A 23202-nucleotide genomic window follows, 5' to 3' on the forward strand; every position below is an offset into this window, starting at 1 on the left:
CCGCTCAGACTGCATCAGTCTGGCGGCGTTCAGCCTCCGCTCCGCTCGCCTCCGCACGGCCAGGCGGACAGCGGCATGCGGATCCGTCCAGACTTACAATGTAAGTCAATGGGAACGGATCCGCTTGAAGATGACACCATATGGCTCAATCTTCAAGCGGATCCGTCCCCCATTGACTTTACATTGAAAGTCTGAACGGATCCGCTCAGGCTACTTTCGCACTTAGAATTCTTTCTAAGTTATTAATGCAGACGGATCCGTACTGAACGGAGCCTCCGTCTGCATTAATATGATCGGATCCGTTCAGAACGGATCCGATCAAACGCAAGTGTGAAAGTAGTCTTAGCTGTGATTTTCTTTTCCTGGCTCCAGTTTGTTCTGTCTGCTGCATTTCCGTTTGATCTTCCTGTGTGTTGACCTCAGTTAGGCTACTTTCACACTCGCGTTTTAAGCAGATCCGTCATGGATCTGCACAGACGGATCCGTTAAGAGAATACAACTGTCTGCATCCGTTCAGAACGGATCCGTTTGTATTATCTTTAACATAGCCAAGACGGATCCGTCTTGAACACCATTGAAAGTCAATGGTGGGCGGATCCGTTTTCTATTGTGCCAGATTGTGTTAGTGAAAATGGATCCGTCCCCAATGACTTATATTGTGTGCCAGGACGGATCCATTCGGCTCAGTTTCATGAGACGGACACCAAAGCGCTGCAATGCAAACTGATGCATTCTGAGCAGATGCTTTTACATTCAGAATGCATTAGGGAAAAACTGATCCGTTTTGTACCGCTTCTGAAAGCCCTGAACGGATCTCACAAACGGAAATCCAAAACGCGAGTGTGAAAGTAGACTAAGTTTCTCCTGGCTTTGAATCTCTCCTGCTTGTTTCTGGCTTATCTCTTGTCTGCTGTTTTGACTTTATGGTCCCTCCTGGCTCAGGTTTGTTTAACTCTCCTGCTACTCTTAGGCCTCTTTCACACTTGCGTTGCCCGGATCCGGCGTGTACTCCACTTGCCGGAATTACACGCCGGATCCGGAAAAACGCAAGTGTACTGAAAGCATTTGAAGACGGATCCGTCTTCAAAATGCTTTCAGTGTTACTATGGCACCCAGGACGCTATTCAAGTCCTGGTTGCCATAGTAGGAGCGGGGAGCGGGGGAGCAGTATACTTACAGTCCGTGCGGCTCCCGGGGCGCTCCAGAGTGACGTCAGAGCGCCCCATGCGCCTGGGGCGCCCTGACGTCACTCTGGAGCGCCCCAGGAGCCGCTGCTCCCCCGCTCCCCGCTACACTTTACCATGGTTGCCAGGACTTTAGCGTCCCGGCAGCCATGGTAACCACTCTAAAAAAGCTAAACGTCTGATCCCGCAATGCGCCGAAAAGACGTTTAGCTTAAGGCCGGATCCGGATCAATGCCTTTCAATGGGCATTCATTCCGGATCCGGCCTTGCGGCAAGTCTTCAGTTTTTTTGGCCGGAGGAAAAAGCGCAGCATGCTGCAGTATTTTCTCCGGCAAAAAAACGTTCCGTTCCGGAACTGAAGACATCCTGATGCATCCTGAACGGATTTCACTCCATTCCGAATGCATTAGGATAAAACTGATCAGGATTCTTCCAGCATAGAGCCCCGACGACGGAACTCTATGCCGGAAGACAATAACGCAGGTGTGAAAGAGCCCTTAGGCATCTGATAGGCCTGCTAGCCTTGAGCTTGCACCAGATTTTTGCTACCTTACTCCACAGACATAGCCTGAGTCTCTAGCAGCCAAGTCCATACTGCCTTGCAGCAGGCTCTGGTGAACACCTAGGGGTAACCTTAGATCTACAAACTGGAGTAGTAAAGAGGATAAGTGGTAGATTTACAGTTTGCTGGCGGTTGTCACAAACGGTAACCCTGTACTCTTCCTCACCTCTTTTTTTTACAGCTACATAAGGGTCCATTCACACGTTCGTGGTGTATTGCGGATCCGCAATACACCTGGCCGGCACCCCCCATGGAACTGCCTATTCTTGTCCACAGACAAGAATAGGACATGTTCTTTTTTTTGCGGAGCCACGGCCCGGAAGTTCAGGGCCAATGTGGATGCGGAGAGCACATAATATGTGCGGAAAAACGTAACAGAAATGGAAACACAACAGAAACAAAAAACGGAATAATGGATCTGTGAAAAACGGGCTGTAAAACACTGAAAAAGCCATACGGTCGTGTGAAAGAGGCCTTATACCTTATGTCTGTGGAGGCTCCACTCCTGGTTTTGGCTTACAATCACTGATGAAAATCACTGACCAAATACTGATGTGTGAATGAGGCTTAAATGTGTATCAGAAGGTGTATGCAGTGGGAATAGTTAAGGGGTTATCCAAACACTACAATGCCCTCTCTAATGCCTGGGCCCCTCACACAGGTTTGTACTTACATTGCTCCCTGGAACCCGTGTTGCTTCTGATGTCCGCACGGCTGCAGCTGCATCTTTAAGTTGCACAGACTAAACCATCTGGCAATCAGGTAGCAGCCGCAATGGGAACGAGCCTTCTTAGCGTTACCTGCAATGCTAGGAAGGATTGTTCCCGTCGCGGCCTGCTATTGGCTGCAACAAACCCCCCCGTCGTGGGATATTTTGATCCGCGCTTCAGGGAGATGCAGCGGCCGTGCAGGAATCAAAAGCGACACGGGCCTGGGCATTAGAGGGGCATTATAGGGGTGGTATAACCCCTTTAAAGGGCATCTGTCTGCAAATTTGTATCTATGAAACTGGCTGACCTGTTACATGTGCACTTGGCAGCTGAAGACATCTGTGTTGGTCCCGTGGTCATATGTGCCCGCATTGCTCAGAAAAATTATATATGCAAATGAGCCTCTAGGAGAAACTGAGGCGTTGTCATTACTCCTAGGGGCTCAGCTCTCTCTGCAGCTGCTGAACCTTCTGCACTTTGACAGAACCAGGCAGTGAAAATGTGATCATGCCTGGCACTGTGAATCAGAGTGCACACGGCACAGCAGTTGTAGAGAGAGCAGAGCCTCTAGGTGTAATGGTAACGCTTCCATTGCTCCTAGAGGGTCATTTGCATAGACTAAAACATCATTTTTCTCAGCAATGCCGACACATATGAACATGGGACCAAAACAGATGCCTTCAGCGGCCAAGTGCACATGTAACAGGTCAGCCAGTGTCATAGGGACAAATCTGCTGACAGTCATTACACATGTAACACATATTTACCGTACCTTTCTGCAGGCAGCGTTCACAGAAGACATGACCACAGTTTGAAATGGCAAATCGAGAGGTTTCCCTGCCAGGCTGCCAAAAGCAGATGTTACATCGTACCAGGTCACCCATGTCATCTGCTTAGAACAATCAGATGATGCGATGTGGCTACAGAATTATAAAAAAAAAAAAGACAAACTAAGATTAGCTTTGGCTGAGACAAAGGAAATACGTAAAGTAACCCAATAGGAATGTAATGGACCGCGGGCCTACTGCCCTGTGCCCTCGCATCCGGGGAGTACAGGACGGCAGACAGCGCTCAGCCATCAACTCACACCCCAAGTCATTTCATTTTTTGATTGTCATTTAAGCCTCATGCACACAACCGTATGTATTTTGTGGTCCGCAAAACATGGATCCACAAAAATTACGGATGATGTCCGTGTGCATTCCGTATTTCACGGAACGGAACAGCTGGCCCCTGATAGAACAGCACTATCCTTGTCTGAAATGCGGACACTAATAGGACATGTTCTATTTTTTTGCAGAACGGAAATACAGAAACGGAATGCACATGTTTTTTTTTTTCTGACCTATTGAAATGGTTTCGCATATGGTCTGCAAAAAAAAATAATGGAATAGACACGAAAGAAAATACATTTGTGTGCATGAGCCCTTACCCAGAGCCACGATAGTTTTTTTCACTTTTCTATTGACGTAGCTGTGTGGAGCTTTTTATTTATTATCATTCTTGCCGGAGTTGTATTTTTGAGTCATGTTTTTTAACCCCTTAAGGACCCTGGGATTTTGGTTTTTCACTCCCTGCCTTCCCCTAGTCCTAACTTTTTTATTTTTCCATTCACATAGTGTTATGAGCGCTTATTTTTTGCAGGACAAGTTGTTCTTTCTAATGGCACCATTTACGGTTGCATACCATGTAGTAGGGAGCAGGAACAAAATTCCAAATTGGGTAGAATTGGGGTAGAATTGGGAAAAAATGCAATTCTGATAAAGTTTTTCTTTTTTTTCACTGTACACCATGCGGTAAAATTGACCTGTTATCTTCATTCTCCAGGTCAGTACGGTTACAACGATACCACACTGGTATAATTTTTCTTGCGTTTTAATACTGAAAAAAAATGAAAACCTTTGAGGATTTTTTTTTTCATAACCATATTCTGACCCCTATAACTTTTTTGTAGCTTTGTGTACGGGGCTGTGTGAGGGATCATTTTTTGCGGGGCGATCTGTTCTTTTCAGTGATACCAATTGTTAGTATGTGCGACTTTTTGATCACTTTTTATAAAAAAAAATAATGTGTAGTTGAAGTGACAAAAAATTGCAAATTCGCAGTTTTAATTTTTTTCCCGCTACGCCATTTGCCGTATGCCATTAATATTGTTATATTTTAATAGTATGGGCATTTTCGCACCCGGCGGTGCCCATGATGTTTATTTTTTTTATTGGTTAAGTATTTTTATTTTTTATTTGAACTTTATTTATTATTTATTTATTTTTTAATATTTGTAAAAACTTTTTTTTTTACTTTTTTTAAGTCACCTTAGGTGACAACTGGCAATCATTCGATTGCCCATAGTATTCAGTGATGGCTAAATAGCCATCATTAAAGACTTAATTTGCACTATATCAATACAAGGCTGCCACCTAGTGGCCTGTATTGATATATACATCTTATTGACTCTGAATCCGGCTTGAGGCTTCTGTCAATTAGCGCAAGGTAACAGGTCCCCCTATCTCAGCCGGGGAACGCTGTTACCGGACCGGAAGCGCGCGACTTCAAGTTCTGGTCTGCACAGATGCCGTGGTTACATTTGACCACGGCATCTGAAGGGTAAGATGTATGCGATCAGCCTTATGGCTGATTGCATACATGTGCCGCAGGTCTCTGCTGTTTAAAATAGCAGAGACTTTGCGGCTAAGGCGCCCACTGCACGCACGAGTGGGCGCCATGTTTAGGGATCGGATCTATAACGTACAGCTGCGTCATGGGTCCTTAAGGGGTTAAAGACACCATTTTCGGGTACATGTTTGGGGAAAAAATAAGAATTTTTCTTTTTACAGTGTTCCCCGTGCAGTATAAATAATATAGGATTACAGCAATACCAGATTTATATATTGTAGCTTTTTACAGTTTTGTTACTATTTCATAATAAAAACACTGTAGTATTTCGGTTGCACATAACAAGGGCCATCATTTTCTGATTTTCCCATTGGCAGAGCTCGGTACGAGGCCGCATTGTTTGCAGGACAAGCTGCAGTTTTTATTGACATAATTTTATAGCTTTTTCATTTTTTTGCGTCTTATGCCTTTCCTTTACACTACCAAGGACCCTATTACCTCTGGCAGGGTCTAATTTTAGGGCTCTAGTTGCCATAGTAACCAACATCACATAGCGCTGCATCACAAGGTGAAAAAAAAGAACGCCAGGAACTTTCCGAAACAACTCAGATCTCACTGTTGCTATTGACTGTGACATCTAAGGGATTAAACAACCAGGATCGGAAGTTCCTTCGATCCCAGCTGTCATTAGAAAACCGGCCGAGCGGTAAAAAAAGCGTATGTGCAGGTTTAAGTGGTATAAATGTGTTTTGGTGGTCGCTAAGGTGACAACCAATATGGCCGCACTTCCTGTTGTCACTTTCACACAAAAAAATACCTCTGCGGGGGTTCGGCAGTATTGTGCTCACTTGTGGCGGTCTGGGCGATACTGGGGCACTAAGGGTGAGTTCACATCACGTTTTATGCCTCCATTTAACGTATATGTTACAAAATAAAGGATACAAAAACGCAACACACAATGTTCTTGTATCCGTAAAACAAAAAAGTATACTCTTTTTTTTTTACAGTGGAACTCCATGGTGAATGGCAAACGTTTAATGTATACGTTTTTTGCATATGTTCAAAGGATGGGAAAAACGTGATGTGAACACAGCCTTATCTACATTTCCTGAGCCTGTAACTGTAAGCTAGTTTTCTCTGTTGGCAGCCATTCCAGGCTGGGGACAGACTAAATATCTTGAGGGAGATTCATCAAAACTGGTGTAAACTAGAAGTGGCTTAGTTGCCCATAGCAACCAGATTCCACCTTTCATTTTCCAAAGGAGCTGTGAAGAATAAAAGGTGGAATCTGATTGGTTGCTATGGGCAACTAGGCCAGGTTTTTTTTTACACCAGTTTTTTCTAAAACTCCCTCCTTGACTTTCCGCCCGCTCCTCCCTTCACTAACCAATGGCCGACGCCCCAGAGCAAAGGTCCAAGCCCCAGTCAGTGCCCTCAGTTCTCACACAGACACGTCACAGCCCGGCAGCTGCCGGCCCGCCCTCAGTTACCTCAGCGCTTCCGCCCTTTCCCATTGGCTCTGCCAAAGTATTCCGCCTTCTCATTGGCCACTCCTGATCTAGGTGGACGTTGATTGGCTGCGGCTCCGCCATCCCTGAAGGTGATTGGTCAAGTGCACCTGGACTTAGGCTTTCCATGGACCGCAAGTGCTGGTGGCTGGGATCATCAGGCTGAGCGCTGCAACCGAGAAAGGGGAGGAGGAAAGCGGCCACGGGGGGCGGCACAGCTCGGGGATTTCGGGCCTGTTCCGCTGTGAAAGGAGAAAGCCACGCAGGTAGCTGGGCGCATGTATGATGTGTATGGCTGCCGGAGAGTAATGGTAGTTTCTGGTAGACGGAATGTGACGGACTATGTACTTCTAGGCTCCTAGCCAGAAGGCTAGGCTGCGTCCTGCATATACGGGAAAGGCTGGGGGTTATGGTACTTGTAGTTCTTCTGCTTTGCAGGTCATGATGGGACTTGTAGTTCCACACTGCCAGGCTGATCTCTGCAGCAGATCCCTATTGTAAGGTCATCAAGACAGGTTTGATTCCACAGGGCTGTAACCTTGTAAAGAGCCTACCTCCCCATATAACAGCTGTACTGATCTTCCCAGTACATCCAGCATTACAGCGGTCAGTTCCCAGTGGACAGCTGGGAAGACGTCAGAAATGTCAGACCGCTACGTACATTGGTGTCTGCCAAATACTCAACTATTGCTTCCAGCAGCACACCTGCAAGCTTGGCTCAGCCGGGCATGCATGTGTCCTCAGTGGGGAGTAGGCCTCTACCTGGAGGTCAGAACAGAAGTACTGGGCATGTTGAAATTCAGCCTGCCGGATCCTTCTTTCCCCTAATATCTGTGGTGCAGGGAGAGCTGGGCCGCCCCCATGCACATTATTCCAGTGTAGTTTATGCAAATGTTCATATGTTTTCTTTTACGTTTCTGCACTGAAATCTGTACGTGCATTTGCTGGTTTCAACGTGGATTTGCCCCAAATCTCACTCTTATGCATCATCGGTAAAGGGGTATTCTGGTTAGATTAAATAGTCTATTAACTACTGATAACTATCACATCGGTGGGGGTCCTAGTGCAACTGCTGTGCCCTCTACACTTTGACAACATCATTATGTCTGGTCCAGTTGCAGAGAGAGCAGAGCCTCTAGGTGTAATGGTAACGCCACGTTGCTCTTAGAGGATCATTTGCATATATTAAAACAGCATTTTTCTCAGCAATGCGGGCACATATGAACATGGGACCAACACAGATGCCTTCAGCTGCCAAGCGCACATGTAACAGGTCAGCCAGTGTCATAGGGACAGATCTGCTGACAGATGCCCTTTATCGGCTTCAGAGTAAGCACACTGCCATGTACAGTAGGTGCCTGGAAATATAGCCATGCCTTTCTTGTGAATATCTGCCCCTCTAATCTTGAGGAACGCTTCTTCATATCATGGGCAGGGTCCCTTTATTTGGTCCACCATGGCGCCGCTAGTAATGTCGCCCAGTGCCTCTCCCTCTTGTTCAGTAGACGTCCCTGAGATTTCAGAGCTGGTATTAATGGCACAGGGGATGCCAGGTGCACAGAACGGAGAGTGGCCCTGCCCACTGTGCATCGGAGACCACATTTGCATTAAAAGCATAGAGGACCAGAATTTCACAAGAAAGGTATGGCTGTTTTTCAGGGAGTGGACATTGTACGTACACCTTCTGTGGTAGGAGAAATACCTGATGAGAACCTAAGCAGTGATAGAAACTCGTAGCGTTAATATAGTCGTGGTATTTTATGTCTTTTTATTAATTATGTTTTTATTCTTCTGCCTAGTTCTAATGGATGTTCTCGCTCAGCTAGAAGTTTACCGGTAGCGGATCACAGAGGCAGTATTTCTTGTACGTATGCTTACTCTGCATTTTATGGGACTATCTGATGTAATACTGGGGGGGCATCAAGTGACGGAGACAAAGCTGCAATACCCAGAACAGCCACTAGTAACAGTATAACATGCGCAGTATGAACAGCGTCCAGACCAATGTAAATAATGAAGAAGCTGTAGCTCTCCAACACCATGGCCCCTTCAAGCAGCTGATGGGTGGGGTGCTGAGATTCAGACTCCCACCAATCTAATATTCGTCATCTGTCTTAAGAACAGGCCAATGGAGGATGCATGACGCCTTTTAACATTCTTAGTTTCCTACTGCCAATAGAGCAGTGGGGGAAGTCTCCTGCCACCAGTTCTCTTTACACGAGATACACAGGGTGGGCAATAGCTCACCTATCGGGACTCGCATTCTTATATATCACTCATCACTACTAAGTTTAGCCGAACCTGGCGAACCCGAGCTTCCACGGACTCGATCATCCCTAGAGATTAGGGATTTTTAGAAGTTAAGTGGTTAAACAACCATGGAGGATCAATGCGAAAATACATTGCTAATGGTTCACATCACGGCTAAATACGTGAGTGTTTTCCTGATCTCACAAGGATGAGATCATTGCACGCCGGCAGTTCCCTCCAAAATCAAATGAGAGTCCCACCAGAGTATTTTTTGACATCTGGGGAAAAAAAAAAGCGTATCTAGTTAAATTATATATAAAAACCGACAAGAATGCAAATTGGCGAAAATCTATGCACGTTTGGCGTTCTTATATATATTTTTTTCTATAGAAGCCTATGTGTCTGTTAAACACATCAGATTTTCTATGGTTTCTGGGCGAAAACCAATAAGATGTACAGAAAACAAAAAACTTGCTGTGAACGAGGCCAAATACTTGTGTAGAGGTCACAGGACTCAGTGGCTTTAATATATTTTATAATTTATAGTAGGGGTACGCTACTCCTTGTATAGACACCTCAGCGGCTGCAGTCTTTCTGAAGAGTAAAGGGGGGTTCTGACCACCTTTGAAACATTCTCATTCATTATGGAAATAAGGTAAGCAGCATCTGAGGTGTGTATTATGATGTTCTGCTGCAGCTGGGCTGCAGGACTATGCATTCTATAGAATGCCTGCGGCAGCTGGGCCGCAAGACTATGCATTCTATAGAATGCCTGCGGCAGCTGGGCCACAGGACCACTTTTTAACTAGAGGACAGCCCTACATATCAAGGGTTGGAGAAGGAACCTACAACAAAAGTGATCTGTGATGGAGCGACCCTGTGAGATAAGTAGAGCCTGTGCAGCGCCACGTATCCCTGATGTATCGCCACAGCCTGTTATCAGAACGTGTGCTATGCCAATGCAGAATTTCCAGTGACGTGGATTATATCATTACGGATGGTAGACCTCTTTCCCCGTACTGTGCATCTTTTTAGATGAAGGACCACTTATTAGAGCCGCCTTTTGATTTAAAAAGACATGTGATGTAACATTGGCCTTATTTTTAAAGAGTAACTAAACCTTTAAGTAAAACTTTAATAAGTTGTTCCTAATGCCCTAATAAATGTTTTTCTAATATATTTTTTTTTTTATGGATTTAGTATTTTTATTAGACTTTTCCCTCCCTAAAGCACACCATTCCCTGTGCGCTTAAAACTGACATTTCTGTACCCTGCTGACTGCTCAGCGGTGTACGGAGTACACATTTTATCAGTGGGGCCACAGCAGCAGTGCCTACGGGCAGGAGCGCATATTGCCCGTGCCCACCAGAGGTTTACTATGTCCTGGCATAGCACATGGGTACTCTTACCCATGTGCTATGCCAGGATTAGCTGAGTGGAGCAGGCTCCTGCTTGTGCCTGCTCTGCTAAGCTAAGAGTCCTGCATGTCAGCTGGGTACAGAAATGTCAGTTTTAAGCGCACAGGGAACGGTGCGCTTTAGGGAGGGTAAAGTCTAGTAAAAAATACTTTATTAATGGATTTAGTATATTAGAAAAACATTTTATTAGGCCACTAGGGACATCTTATTAAAATTTTACTCAAAGGTTTAGTTACTCTTTATACAGTTATAGATGTTCCTGGGTAGAATCCAAATGCTCAAATCCAGTATATTCTGTAAACCTGAGCCCTGTATTCCTAGACACGCGTGCATTCTTCATTCAGTGGCGACTTCTCATCCCCGGTGAGAAATGCAGAGGGCAATTCATCTGAACCACTTTTGATGTTCATTAAGTAAAGCCATGAATTGACTGCTGTAATTGTGGTTTTCTTTGCTGTGGGCTATGGATGTCTGCCACTATATATTTCTGCTGGGCTCTGTAGTCGCATCTGTCATACAAGGCCGCGTCTGTGAGCTCCTGTTGAAAAGTTGTGTACACAGCCATTTCTTGGGAGGAAACGTCAACAGCCCTGCATGTAAGAAGCAGACATCAGTGCACTGAAGGGAAAGAAGCCTTCTGCTGCGGCGTGCTATCGTGCGGTGCGAACAAGGTCAGTATCTGCAGGGCCGACGTTACCCTGAACTGCCGCCTCGAAGCGTAATGTTTGGTCTTGGATCTCATAGACCTGGATGATTAAATGTAAGTAGTCGGCACTAGAGGAAGGGCTTTCAGTCCTCCCACCTGCTGCCCAACCTCATGATCTTTCTCATTGTAGGTTGTGCTAATATGATATGGAGGAAAATGTTTGCATTATACACTGTTCATATCCAGGGATTACGGCCACTGCCGCAGCGCAGACACGAGGTGGCCGAGAATAGAGCTGCTGCGCATGTGTTGCATATGCGCGCTCCCACAGTCCCGGTGGCCAGAGAGGCCGGTTCTTTTTCCTATAGTATGCACGCCACGGCCACCACTGCTGGATTGTAGGGTGGATTGCAGTGTAGATTGTAATGGAAAAATTAATAAAGCCAGCAAAGGACAGTCGCCTATCTATCTAAAAAATCAGTTAATATTACATCTGTGTAAGCAAGCTTTTCTCTTTGTGGTCTACAAGATGTGGAGTAGTGAAGGAAGTATTTTGGTTGCTGTAATCACTCCCTGATATGTTTGTCACCGAAAGGGTGTTGAAAGCCTCGTTGTGATTGAGCCAAAACCCGGATTGGAGCCCATAAGGTATTAGGGAAAGATCTGCACCTGTTCTGTGTTTAGAGCCGCACCTGGTTTTGGCTCACAATCACTGACCAAACACTGATGTGTGAATGAAGCATAATTCCTAGTGCAGATGGACGTACTTGCCTTTGCAGATGGTGTAGCTAGCGTGTGGAGGGATCCAGTCCAGTATTTCAACTTGGGCAGCCACATGTGAGTCTGCTGCTCCGCTTCTGACGACCCTCTCCTGAGCTTAGGCCCCTGCGCATGCGCAGATCCAGTTTGTGAGGTGCTTGTCCACTTGAGGGAACATTGTGCACAGGTGCAGGCAGCACAATGCATGGCGGCTGCACAAGATTTCAGAAGGCAGCTCAGTGACATCAGGGCAGAGGATGCCAGGTAAAGCGTATGAGAGGAGAAATCTGGGGTGAAGTGTGGCATAAGGCTAGGGCTACACAACAATATTTGTCGTGCAACATTTTTTTTTATTAAATTAGGTGAGAGGCGCCCTTTAAAGCACTCTAAAACCCCCATTGTCTAATGGAGGTCTGTAATCCCTCACATGCTCACTCAGGTGCCCCTCATCCCCCATGCTTTACCTTGCAGCACTGTGTGTGCTGGTTGACTGCTGGTTGGGAACTCGCCTTTAAACAATTCAGGCTAGGCTAAAAACCACACCATGCAGGATTTTTAATGGTAAAAAAAAGTGGTGGAAACTGGTATATAAAGCATTGATAAATCCATCCCCCATTGACTTTTAATGGTGTTCTAGACGGATCCGTCATGGCTATAGAAGACATAATACAACCGGATCCGTTCATGACGGATGCATGCGGTTATATTATTGTAACGGAAGCGTTTTTGCAGATCCATGACTGATCCGCAAAAAAAAAAAATGCTAGTGTGAAAGTAGACTTAGTCTGTCCGTCCTCTTTGGCTGTTTGTCAGGATTTGTTGGAAAGGAAGAGCATACAGTGACATGTTTACTACCTTACACGTGTAATGTTGGCTGACATGCAGCAAGCGGCCATACATCCAGGTGAGTCTTTTATTTGGACGTGTCGCTCCCGCTGTGTACACACCAACACCCAGCTTCTAGTCTTATCAGGAATGCTGACCACACAGGCCGCAACGTCTTGGTTGGGTACATGGAGCACAGTTCAGTCAGCCACAAGATTATGAACACAGTCTGAAACGGGATGAGATTTTAATTGCTTTAACCTTCAGTGCTGAGGACAGCGTGCCCATGTAATTTCAGATGTGACTGCCTGAAGCTACATGATACATTACTGTGATTGAGGTTACCATGTAAGCGTTAGTCTGCTGCTGTCTTCCTTATGTTACGTTACATACCTAACCTCTGCATTGATTCTCCAGGGCCGTGATAACCATGCGTCTGAAAAAGGGACCTTCTCATTCCTTCCATCCACCATCTACCGTCCATTCATCTCGAGGAAGCCATGTTTACACATTTACTAATGGGTCATCCGACCTCGACAGCTCCTCAGAAGAAGAACTTAACATCTTGGAACTGCGAGCGAGAGGAGGAAAGCTTCATAGACAGAGCACATCGAGGGAAAAAGTTGGTGATATTGTTCTGCTGGAGCATGCCATTACAGAGAATGACAACCTTAACAAACTGGCACTGCAGTATGGCTGCAAGGTAATAACTTACACCCCCACACACACACGTGAATAAATACATTGCAGGCCATTGTCACAAATTTATTTATTAAAGGAGTTTTGTCCGAGATTTTGATAATCATGACCTATCCTCAGAATAGGTCATCAGTATCTGATCGGTGGGGGTCTGACACCCAGGACCACCACCAATCAGCTGTTAGAGAAGGCACTGGCATTCCTGTGAGCGCCACAGCCTTCTCGCAGCTCACAAAGCATAGTGCCGTACATTGAATAGCGGCTGTGCTTGGTATCACGCTCAGCCCCATAGAAGCGAGTGGCGATGAGCACAGCCACTATAGAATGTACAGGACTGTGCTTGGTGAGCACCTGTGCCTTCTCAAACAGCTGATCAACATGGGTCCTGGGTGTCGGAACCCCACTGATCAGATACTGATGACCTATCCTAAGGGTAGGTCATCAGTATCAAAATCTCAGAAAACCCCTTTAAAGGTGACTTTTTAACCTCTTTAGGACACAGGATGTACAAGTACGCCCTGATGTCCTGGTACTTAAGGACACAGGGCATACCTGTACGTCCTGTGTATTTCCAATCACCGCGGCGCGGCAGGCGGTGATCGGATCAAGGTGCCTGTTCAAATCATTGAGCAGGCACCTTGGCTAAATGTGCGGGGGACCTGCAGTTTGCGGCTTTTCTAAGTTGCGGCTGGCGGCGGTGCCATCGGGTTCCCATGGGGATGTAGGGGGGACCTGATGGCATGGAAGGCAGCGCCATGCCTTCCTGAGGCATCGGAGCTGCCTACCTGTGACGTGCCTGTGAGATCCAGCCCCCTGGATCTCACAGGCCGGAAGCTGTATGATTTAATACACACAGTATTACTCAGACAGCCAATGCATTCCAATACAGAAGTATTGGAATGCATTGTAAAGGATTAGAGCCCCAAAAGTTGAAGTCCCAAAGTGGGACAACAAATAAAGTGAAAAAATAAAGTTTTCCCCCCAAAAATTAAGTTTCAAGTAAAAATAAAAATGTAATTTTCCCCAAATAAAGTAAAAAAAAATGGTAAAAAATAGGGGAAAGAAATAAAGTTGACATATTGGGTATCGGCGCATCCGTATCGACCGGCTCTATAAACATATCACATGACCTAACCCCTCAGATGAACACCGTAAAAAATAAAAACTATGCTAAATAAACAATTTTTTTTGTCACCTTACATCACAAAAAGTACAACAGCAAGCGATCAAAAAGGCGTATGCCCACCAAAATAGTACAAATCTAACCGTCACCTCATCCCGCAAAAAATGAGCCTTTAACTGAGACAATCGCCCAAAAAATTTAAAAAAACTATGGCTCATAATATGGAGACACTAAAACATCATTTTTTTTTTTTTTTTTTTTTTTAAAAAAAAGCTCTTATTGTGTAAAACTTACATAAATAAAAAAAAGTATACATATTGGGTATCGACCGGCTCTAAAAATATCACATGACCTAATCCCTGAGATCAACACCATGAAAAATAAAAAATGTGCTAAATAAACCATTTTTTGTCACCTTACATCACAAAAAGTGTAATAGCAAGCGATCAAAAAGTCACATGCACCCCAAAATAGTGCCAATCAAACCATCATCTCATCCTGCAAAAATCATACCCTACCCAATATAATCGCCCAAAAACAAAAAAAAACTTGGGCTCTCAGACTATGGGAACACTAAAACATGACTTTTTTTTCTTTCAAAAATGAAATCGTTCTATAAAAAAAAAAGTATGCATATTAGGTATCGCCGCGTCCGTGACAACCTGGTCTATAAAAATACCACATGATCTAACCTGTCAGATGAATGTTGTAAATAACAAAAAATAAAAACGGTGCCAAAACTGCTATTTCTTGTTACCTTGCCTCACAAAAAGTGTAATATAGAGCAACCAAAAATCATATGTACCGTAAAATAGTACTAACAAAACGGCCATCCTATCCAGTAGTTTCTAAAATGGGGGTCACTTTTTTGGAATTTCTACTCTAGGGGGGCTTCAAATGGGACATGGTGTCAAAAAACCAGTCTAGCAAAATCTGCCTTCCAAAAACCGTATGGCATTCCTTTCCTTCTGCGCCCTGCCGTGTGCTCGTACAGCGGTTTACGACCACTTATGGGGTGTTTCTGTAAACTACAGAATTAGAGCCATAAATATTGAGTTTGGTTTGGCTGTTAACCCTTGCTTTGTAACTGGAAAAAAATTATTAAAATGGAAAATCTGCCAAAAAAGTGAAATTTTGAAATTGCATAGAAACATAGAATGTGTCGGCAGATAAGAACCATTTGGCCCATCTAGTCTGCCCAATATACTAAATACTAGGGGTGCACCGAAATGAAAATTCTGGTCCGAAACCGAAAATTCAGGATGCCCTTGACCGAAAACCGAAACTGCCTTTTTGCCCAAATACTTTTAAAATACTTTTTTTTTAAGTAAAAAAAAAAAAAAAGGAAAGTGAATTAAAATATAAAGTTAAACAGATACATAGATATTATACACACAATGCCACCCAAAGTGGTTATTTTAAAAAAAGTCACTCTCCTCCCCCCCCCCCCCCTCCCTTCCTTGTCACTCTCCCCCTCCCTCCTTTGTCACTCTCTCTCTCTCTCCCCCCCCCCCTCCCTCCCTTGTCACTCTCATTTCACCCCCCCTCCTTTGTCACTCTCATTCTACGCCCCCTCCCTTGTCACTCTCATTCTACGCCCCCTCCCTTGTCACTCTCATTCTACACCCCCCTCCCTTGTCACTCTCATTCTACGCCCAGCTCCCTTGTCACTCTCATTCTACGCCCAGCTCCCTTGTCACTCTCATTCTACGCCCAGCTCCCTTGTCACTCTCATTCTACGCCCAGCTCCCTTGTCACTCTCATTCTACGCCCAGCTCCCTTGTCACTCTCATTCTACGCCCAGCTCCCTTGTCACTCTCATTCTACGCCCAGCTCCCTTGTCACTCTCATTCTACGCCCAGCTCCCTTGTCACTCTCATTCTACGCCCCCCTCCCGTGTCACTCTCATTCTACACCCCCCCCTCCTTGTCACTCTCATTCCTACCCCCCCCCTCCCTTGTCACTCTCATTCTACCCCCCCCCTCCCTTGTCACGCTCAGTCTACCAATCTACACCCCCCCTCCCTTGTCACGCTCATTCTATCTCAAAACCCCCCCCCCTCCTTGTCACTCTCCATTCTACCCCCCCCCTCCCTTGTCACTCCTCATTACCTAAAACCCCCCCTCCTTAGTCTACTCGCCATCTACCCCCCCCCTCCTTGTCACTTCTCATTCTATCTGAATTCTAACCCCCCCCCCTCCTTGTCACTCTCATTCGACCCCCCCCCCTCCCTTGGTCACTCTTCATTCTAAACCCCCCCCTCCCTTGTCACTCTCATTCTAAACCCCCCCCCTCCCTTGTCACTCTCATTCTAACCCCCCCCCCTCCCTTGTCACTCTCATTCTAACCCCCCCCCTCCATTGTCACTCTCATTCTAACCCCCCCCCTCCCTTGTCACTCTCCTCTAACCCCCCCCCCCCTCCCTTGTCACTCTCATTCTAACCCCCCCCCTCCCTTGTCACTCTCATTCTAACCCCCCCCCCCTCCCTTGTCACTCTCATTCTAACCCCCCCCCCCTCCCTTGTCACTCTCATTCTAACCCCCCCCCCCCCTCCCTTGTCACTCTCATTCTAACCCCCCCCCCCTCCCTTGTCACTCTCATTCTAACCCCCCCCCCCCTCCCTTGTCACTCTCATTTTACACCCCCCCCCCCCCCCCCCCCCCCCCCTCCCTTGTCACCTCTAGTGTAGCCTGTGTAGCGTGGCCGAGCTCTGTTCGGTCCGCGGTACAGGAGCATTTGTTTCTTGTACCCGGCCGGACTGAAAGGTAGTGCACACTAAGTGAGCACTTCCTGTCAGTCCGGCCGGGTACAGGAAACAAAAGCTCCTGTACCGCGAAACGAACAGAGCTCGGCCACGCTACACCAACAGCAGCAGTAGCACAGAGCAGACACAGCAGGCTGCGCAGCACTGAGCCGGAGATTCTTTAGAGCGGCAAGCGTTTAGGAGGCACGGCATGAGGGGCGCCGCCGGCCGGCCGGCCCGCCCGAACGTATATAACCAACCATATTTTCTGCCGATATGTACCAGTATCGGCCGAAATGGATTAGGCCCATTTTCGGCCGCCGGAATTTCGGTGCACCCCTACTAAATACTATGGATAGCTCCTGGCCAGATATCTTATATGAAGGATGGCCTTATGCCTATCCCATGCATGCTTAAACTCCTTCACTGTATTTGCAGCTACCACATCTGCAGGAAGGCTATTCCATGCATCCACTACTCTCTCAGTAAAGTAATACTTCCTGATATTACTTTTAAACCTTTGCCCCTCTAATTTAAAACTATGTCCTCTTGTAGCAGTTTTTCTTCTTTTAAATATTCTCTCCTCTTTACCCAGTAGGGAATTTAGAATATCTGTACTCCTGGCAGAACTAGCTATTTTGGTTTTCCAGTTTACATCTGGAAGATTGAAGTCTCCCATAATGATAACTTTCCCCTTCAATGTCATTTTAGCTATTTCCTCAACTAGTAGATCATCTAATTCTTTGACTTGGCTAGGTCGTCTATATATCACACCTACACGAGTTACCTTATGATTATCAAGCTGCAAGGTAACCCAAACTGACTCTAAATTGTTCTCGCTAACTTGTATCAAATTAGATTTTATGCTATCTTTCACATACAGGGCCACCCCTCCCCCCTTCTTTCCTTCTCTGTCTTTCCTGTATAGAGAGAACCCTGGTATTGATATATCCCAGTCATTACTCCCCTTGAACCACGTCTCAGTAACAGCCACTAAATCTATATTCTCAGATGCCATTATAGCCTCAAGTTCATTGATCTTATTCCCTAGACTGCGAACATTTGTAGACAAGACTCTGAGCTTGTCATTTCTTAACCTTTGTGCTACTGGCCTCTTCTGGCATTGTTCCGGGGGGCAGTCGGACTGCTGGATTATCACTCTTTTGCCCCCCTTTCCTAGTTTAAATGCTCCTTAGCAAATACTTGGAACTGTTCACCGAGGACATTCGTTCCCTTGAGAGAAAGATGCAAACCATCTTTCTTGTACAGTATCTCTATTTTCTATTAATTCTTGTGTAACACCTAAATGGTTAACAAAGTTTGTAAAATCAGTTTTGAATACCTTGAGGGGTGTAGTTTCTAGAATGGGGTCATTTTTGGGTGATTTCTATTATGTAAGCCTCACAAAGTGACTTCAGATCTGAACTGGTCCTTGAAAAGTGGGTTTTTGAAAACTTCTGAAAAATTTCAAGATTTGCTTCTAAAGCCTTGTAACATCCCAAAAAATAAAATGTCATTCCCAAAATGATCCAAACATGAAGTAGATATATGGGGAATGTAAAGTAATAACTATTTTTGTAGGTATTACTATGTATTATAGAAGTAGAGAAATTGAAACTTTGAAATTTGCAAATTTAAAAAAAAAAATTGGCAAATTTGGTATTTTTTTTATAAATAAAAATGATGATTTTTATTTTATTTTTTTACTACATTTTACCAGTGTCATGAAGTACAATATGTGACGAAAAAACTGTCTCAGAATGACCTGGATAAGTCAAAGCGTTTTAAAGTTATCACCACATAAAGTGACACTGGTCAGATTTGCAAAGGTGAAAATGAGCCGGTCCTTAAGGGGTTAAAAATGTTACTCCCTATTTCTTTGTTCTTCTTTAACTGCAATACCAAGCACATCATGTGGACAAGAGTGGCACAGGTCTTTTCTGTTGATTGGCATAAGAAAGGCACCAAGTGCACACACAAGTTATCCACATTTTGCAGACAGAGAGGGGAAGACTTTATTAATAGTCAGTTTAGCAGGAGGCTGTGATCCTGTAATTTCAGTTTATCAGAAGTTGTACGATGTTCGATAAATTTTGGGCATCTTTAAAGGGAATCTGTCGGAACATCCCTGTAACTGAACACAACCCGCTTTGTAAATGTGAACTTTCCCCTTGAATGCACTGGACTTTCTCCCGTTCTGATCAGTGTTTCCAATTCTAACAATGCTATGCTAATGAGCCCCTTGCATAGTACAGGATTGGAGATCGCTAGGCAGATGCGCAGCCACGAGATTTTTTTTTTTTTTTTTTATAATCGTCAGAACTCTGGAGTGCAGGGCTTGATAAATTATCTCCCTTGGGTGGCTTTACATGCTGTAGATTTGAAGCAGAAATTTCTGTGAATGAAAATAATCTCCACTTGTATGAATGGAGTTGTTTTTTTGTAGGCTCACAGATGTCAGAAATATATGCTCCAAATCTGCTGCATGAGTCTACTTGTATACACATGCAGTGGTGTATCATGGGTTGCCAAGTACTGTGACCTCTAACCTGTGGACATTTCCCTTTAAACACAGGCACAGCTAATCCGGGTCTGCTAAGACCCAGCAGCTCTGCTCTGCCCTCAAGGCATTTATCATGTAGAGAAAGTTAATACAAGTCGCTTACTAATATATTATTGTCATCCATATTTCTTCCTTTGCTGGCTGGATTCATTTTTCCATCACATTATACACTGCTTGTTTCCATGGTTACAGACCACCCTGCAGTCCATCAGTGGTGGTCGTGCTTGCACACTAAAGGGAAAAAAGCACTAGCTTATGTGCGGTCCTGGCAACCAGAGAGGCTGATGCTTTTTCCTATAGTGTGTAAGCATTACCACCAGTAATAGAGTAGAGTCTGTGCAGCAGGTCCATGAAAATTTTACTAGTACTACTAGCTCCAATGATGATAATACTCCATTCTGAGGCGAGTCCCAATGCTTATTTAGCCCCTCCACACTCACTAATACTCCCCCTGAAAAGGATACCCTACTGCAGGGCCACGGTGCTCACTGAGCAGTGCTCCAGGACTGCTGACTGGAGTGGCATGCAGTCTGATCAATCATCAGCGATTTTGCAGGGCTGAGCCAATCTGCGTGCAGTGTTTGGCATTTAACTGGGTGAATGCCATGCACTCTATTGAAGGCGACGCACTGCGTGCATCCTGCCATCAATATTAAATGACTCCCTCCCATGCTACACCACTGCACACATGGAAGCAGAGACAGTAGAAGGGGTTTACCTGCCTGAGCTTAGCATGCCTGTCTCCTATACTACACAGAGCAGTGGGGGGGGGGGGGGGCTACTGGTGTAGTCAGTTGCCTTACGTCCAGATACAGGTGTGGTGTGGGATGGCTATTTAATTTCTACACCTTTTGTAGTGATATGCTATATATTATTCAGTCTTATTTAGCACTGAATTCTTGTCATTACCAGCATGTATGTAACTGTATTTGTAATGTACTGTTCTGTGCAAACTGCACTAACTTTCCACGTTGATGTGTCATTTATTTTCTGCAGGTTGCTGATATTAAGAGGATCAACAACTTTCTGAAAGAGCAGGACATGTTTGCCTTAAAGACCATCAAGATTCCAGTCAAAGTTCATGGCATTTTAACAGAGGGACAGCAGGAGCCAAATGCACATAAAGGCCGATCAGCAGATTCTATAGACGTTGTCATAGAGTCTGGTGATGAGGCATCGGTCACGCCAACTGGAAAACCGAGATATAACCCAGTACTTCCGGGAGATCGACCAGAACATTGAGGCTGCGGCGCAGAACCAGGAGCTATTCAGTGACTCACTGGACCTTGGTAAAGGCAACAATCACCTCTCCACCATCATGAAGCATAAAGAACCCAATCTAGGAGCAGACTGGGGCATACGATGGTGGAATGCTGTTTGTATTATGCTTTTAATTGGGATTGTGCTGCCAGTATTTTATATCATATACTATGAAACATGGAAAGAAAAATCACACTCTGCCAATGTCACAATTAATGTTATGTCAAACATGAGCAGATTGCTGGCAGATCAAATGCCCAACCCTGTGCAGTATACAAAGAGACCTGTTGATACGGGAGGCTGAGATCTCAAGGAGGAATAGATGTCTCCAGTCTTAACAGAACCAGCTTGTCACTTTATCTACACCAGTATAATAACTTTGTGTTTATTGGTGGGATTCACCACCAGGAGCATTTATCAAAAGGTGTTTTACATGATCAGAGTAATATAAGAAAAAAATGCTCGACACACTACCGTCTTATGGACTCGTATCCCATCTTCTGTTGTTTTACCAAATAATTCTCATCCAAGAGCCAGCTTCAAGATGTCAGGACTGTATGAAGCTCCGGATGGGTATAAAGTGCTGCTAAATTTGTCCTTTGTTTCCTGATATTGCAGACTAGAGCTTTGCTTCCCCCTGTTGGTTTTTATGGTAGGTGTTTGCTTTTGGGGGTCCTAGTGATGGCATAGTGTTGTATCAGTGTATTTGGTTTTTAATAAGTGGTATGAAGCTTTACAAATGTTCACATATAACTTCCTTCAGTGATTTTAAATGAGGCATGACCACCTAGTAGAGATGTCCATTACCTTTTTGAAGACTTCCCTATACAGCTAAGGTCTCATGCACAGGAACATTTTATTTTTTCCCCGTGTCTGCTCTGGGTGGTTTTGCGGCCCATAAGCAGAAACATTCACTTCAATTGGGTGGCAAAAGAAAAAAAAAAAAAAAAAACGGAAATGTCTCCACGTGCATTCTGTTTCTGTATGTCCATTCTGCAAAAAAAAAAAAAAAATGTCCGATAATTGGACACGTCTGTAATTGCATTACAGACAAGGATAGGGCTGTTCAGTTAGGGGCCAGCTGTTCAGTTCCACAAAAATACAGAATGCATATAGCCAGTATCTGTGTTTTGTGGATCCACAGTTTACAGACCACAAAGCATCCAACGGTTGTGTGCATGGGCACAGGCTTCACATGATGTATCAGCTACTTCTGATCCAAGTGCGAGGTACAAGTGAAGTCATAGCTGATCAGTTTTGTGACGGTACAGGTTTCAGCTACTATCCGACTTCTCATTATCCCACCTGCTGCTATTGGATGGTACAAGAAGTCTTAAAGGGGGTCATGTCGCTCGGATATGCCCCGAATATCTGTTAGGTGAAAGGTGCCGCCTCTAGGACCCACACCCATCTCTAAAATGGAGCCTGCAAAGAGAAGGAGAGCAAACTGCCCATTTGCGGCCACCCCCTCCAGCTTGGCTATTTCTGTCAGCCCCATAGAAGTGAATGGAGCAGGTCCCAGAGTAAAGTAACCTGCAAAGTGTCTTTATTGTAGGTGACAAAAGGGTGGGGGATAGCAGCCCAATTCACCTTTCTTGTGACACTGAGGAGAGCATGAAGGATCAGAGCTGTTCCGGACTTTACCTCTGACTGAAGCTATGCTCCCATGGCTAAAATCCGCCATAGTGGAAAAGAGCCATATTTGCTGTGTAATCCAGCTTCCCTTTGACTTTAATGGGGAAATTGTGGACATCGGGGTCCAGTCCACTTCATAAGTGGCCCATTACTTCTTTAAAGTGAATTTCAGCCGTGTTCCCCATTGATGTTGGGGAAGAGCTAAAATTGCTTGTGGTTTTTGTGCATTTTTGGCAATGTTTCCACCATCATAACCATGCTGCTCCCAGATGCAGATTAGCCTACAGCTCTGCCATTGTTTTCTAAGCGGCAGACTTTAGCTGTCTGAACCTATCCTGAAAGTCCTAGGAACTGCACTCCAGCATTTGGGGCTCATGCACACAACTGTTAGATGTTTTGCGTATCTGCAAAAAAAAAAAAAAAATATATACATTTGTGTGCTTGAGCCCTTATCCCCAAATCACTCTAAATCATCCCTCAAGTGCTGCTCATGGCTCTTCCCATACCATGAACCCTGTCTTCTCAGTAGGTCCCCCCTCCCCTCAGTGCCTCATGTGATGCCCTATTTAGCTTTTGCTAGTACAGCTCTATATATAACCCAAGTATCAGGTGAGTCCTACTCAGACTTAGGCTACTTTCACACTGGCGTTTTTGGCTTTCCGTTTCTGAGATCCGATCAGGCCTCTCACAAGCGGTCCAAAAC

At 45.0% G+C, this 23202-nt stretch overlaps 2 protein-coding genes across 2 annotated transcripts in view; one reads left to right on the forward strand and one right to left on the reverse strand.

Moving 5' to 3' along the window:
• The window catches only part of LOC122927519 (probable E3 SUMO-protein ligase RNF212), a 46334-nt gene extending 39637 nt beyond the window's left edge, over positions 1-6697 (reverse strand). The window contains exons 1-2 of the mRNA XM_044279418.1: positions 6560-6697; positions 3229-3376 (exon numbers count right to left, since the gene is read on the reverse strand). Of these exons, the coding sequence (XP_044135353.1) occupies positions 3229-3340 (112 nt within the window). The 5' untranslated portion in view covers positions 3341-3376; positions 6560-6697. The remainder of the gene's footprint in view (positions 1-3228; positions 3377-6559) is intronic.
• LYSMD4 (LysM domain containing 4) lies at positions 6694-22898 on the forward strand. Its single transcript, XM_044279416.1, is given in 5 exon segments — positions 6694-6843; positions 8377-8441; positions 12893-13178; positions 20601-20798; positions 20800-22898. Coding segments are annotated over 3 exon segments (840 nt in total). The 5' UTR covers positions 6694-6843; positions 8377-8441; positions 12893-12905; the 3' UTR covers positions 21169-22898.
• Positions 22899-23202: the final 304 nt, after the last annotated feature.

This window comes from Bufo gargarizans, chromosome 2 (genome assembly GCF_014858855.1).
Source record: "Bufo gargarizans isolate SCDJY-AF-19 chromosome 2, ASM1485885v1, whole genome shotgun sequence".
Classification (NCBI taxonomy): domain Eukaryota; kingdom Metazoa; phylum Chordata; class Amphibia; order Anura; family Bufonidae; genus Bufo; species Bufo gargarizans.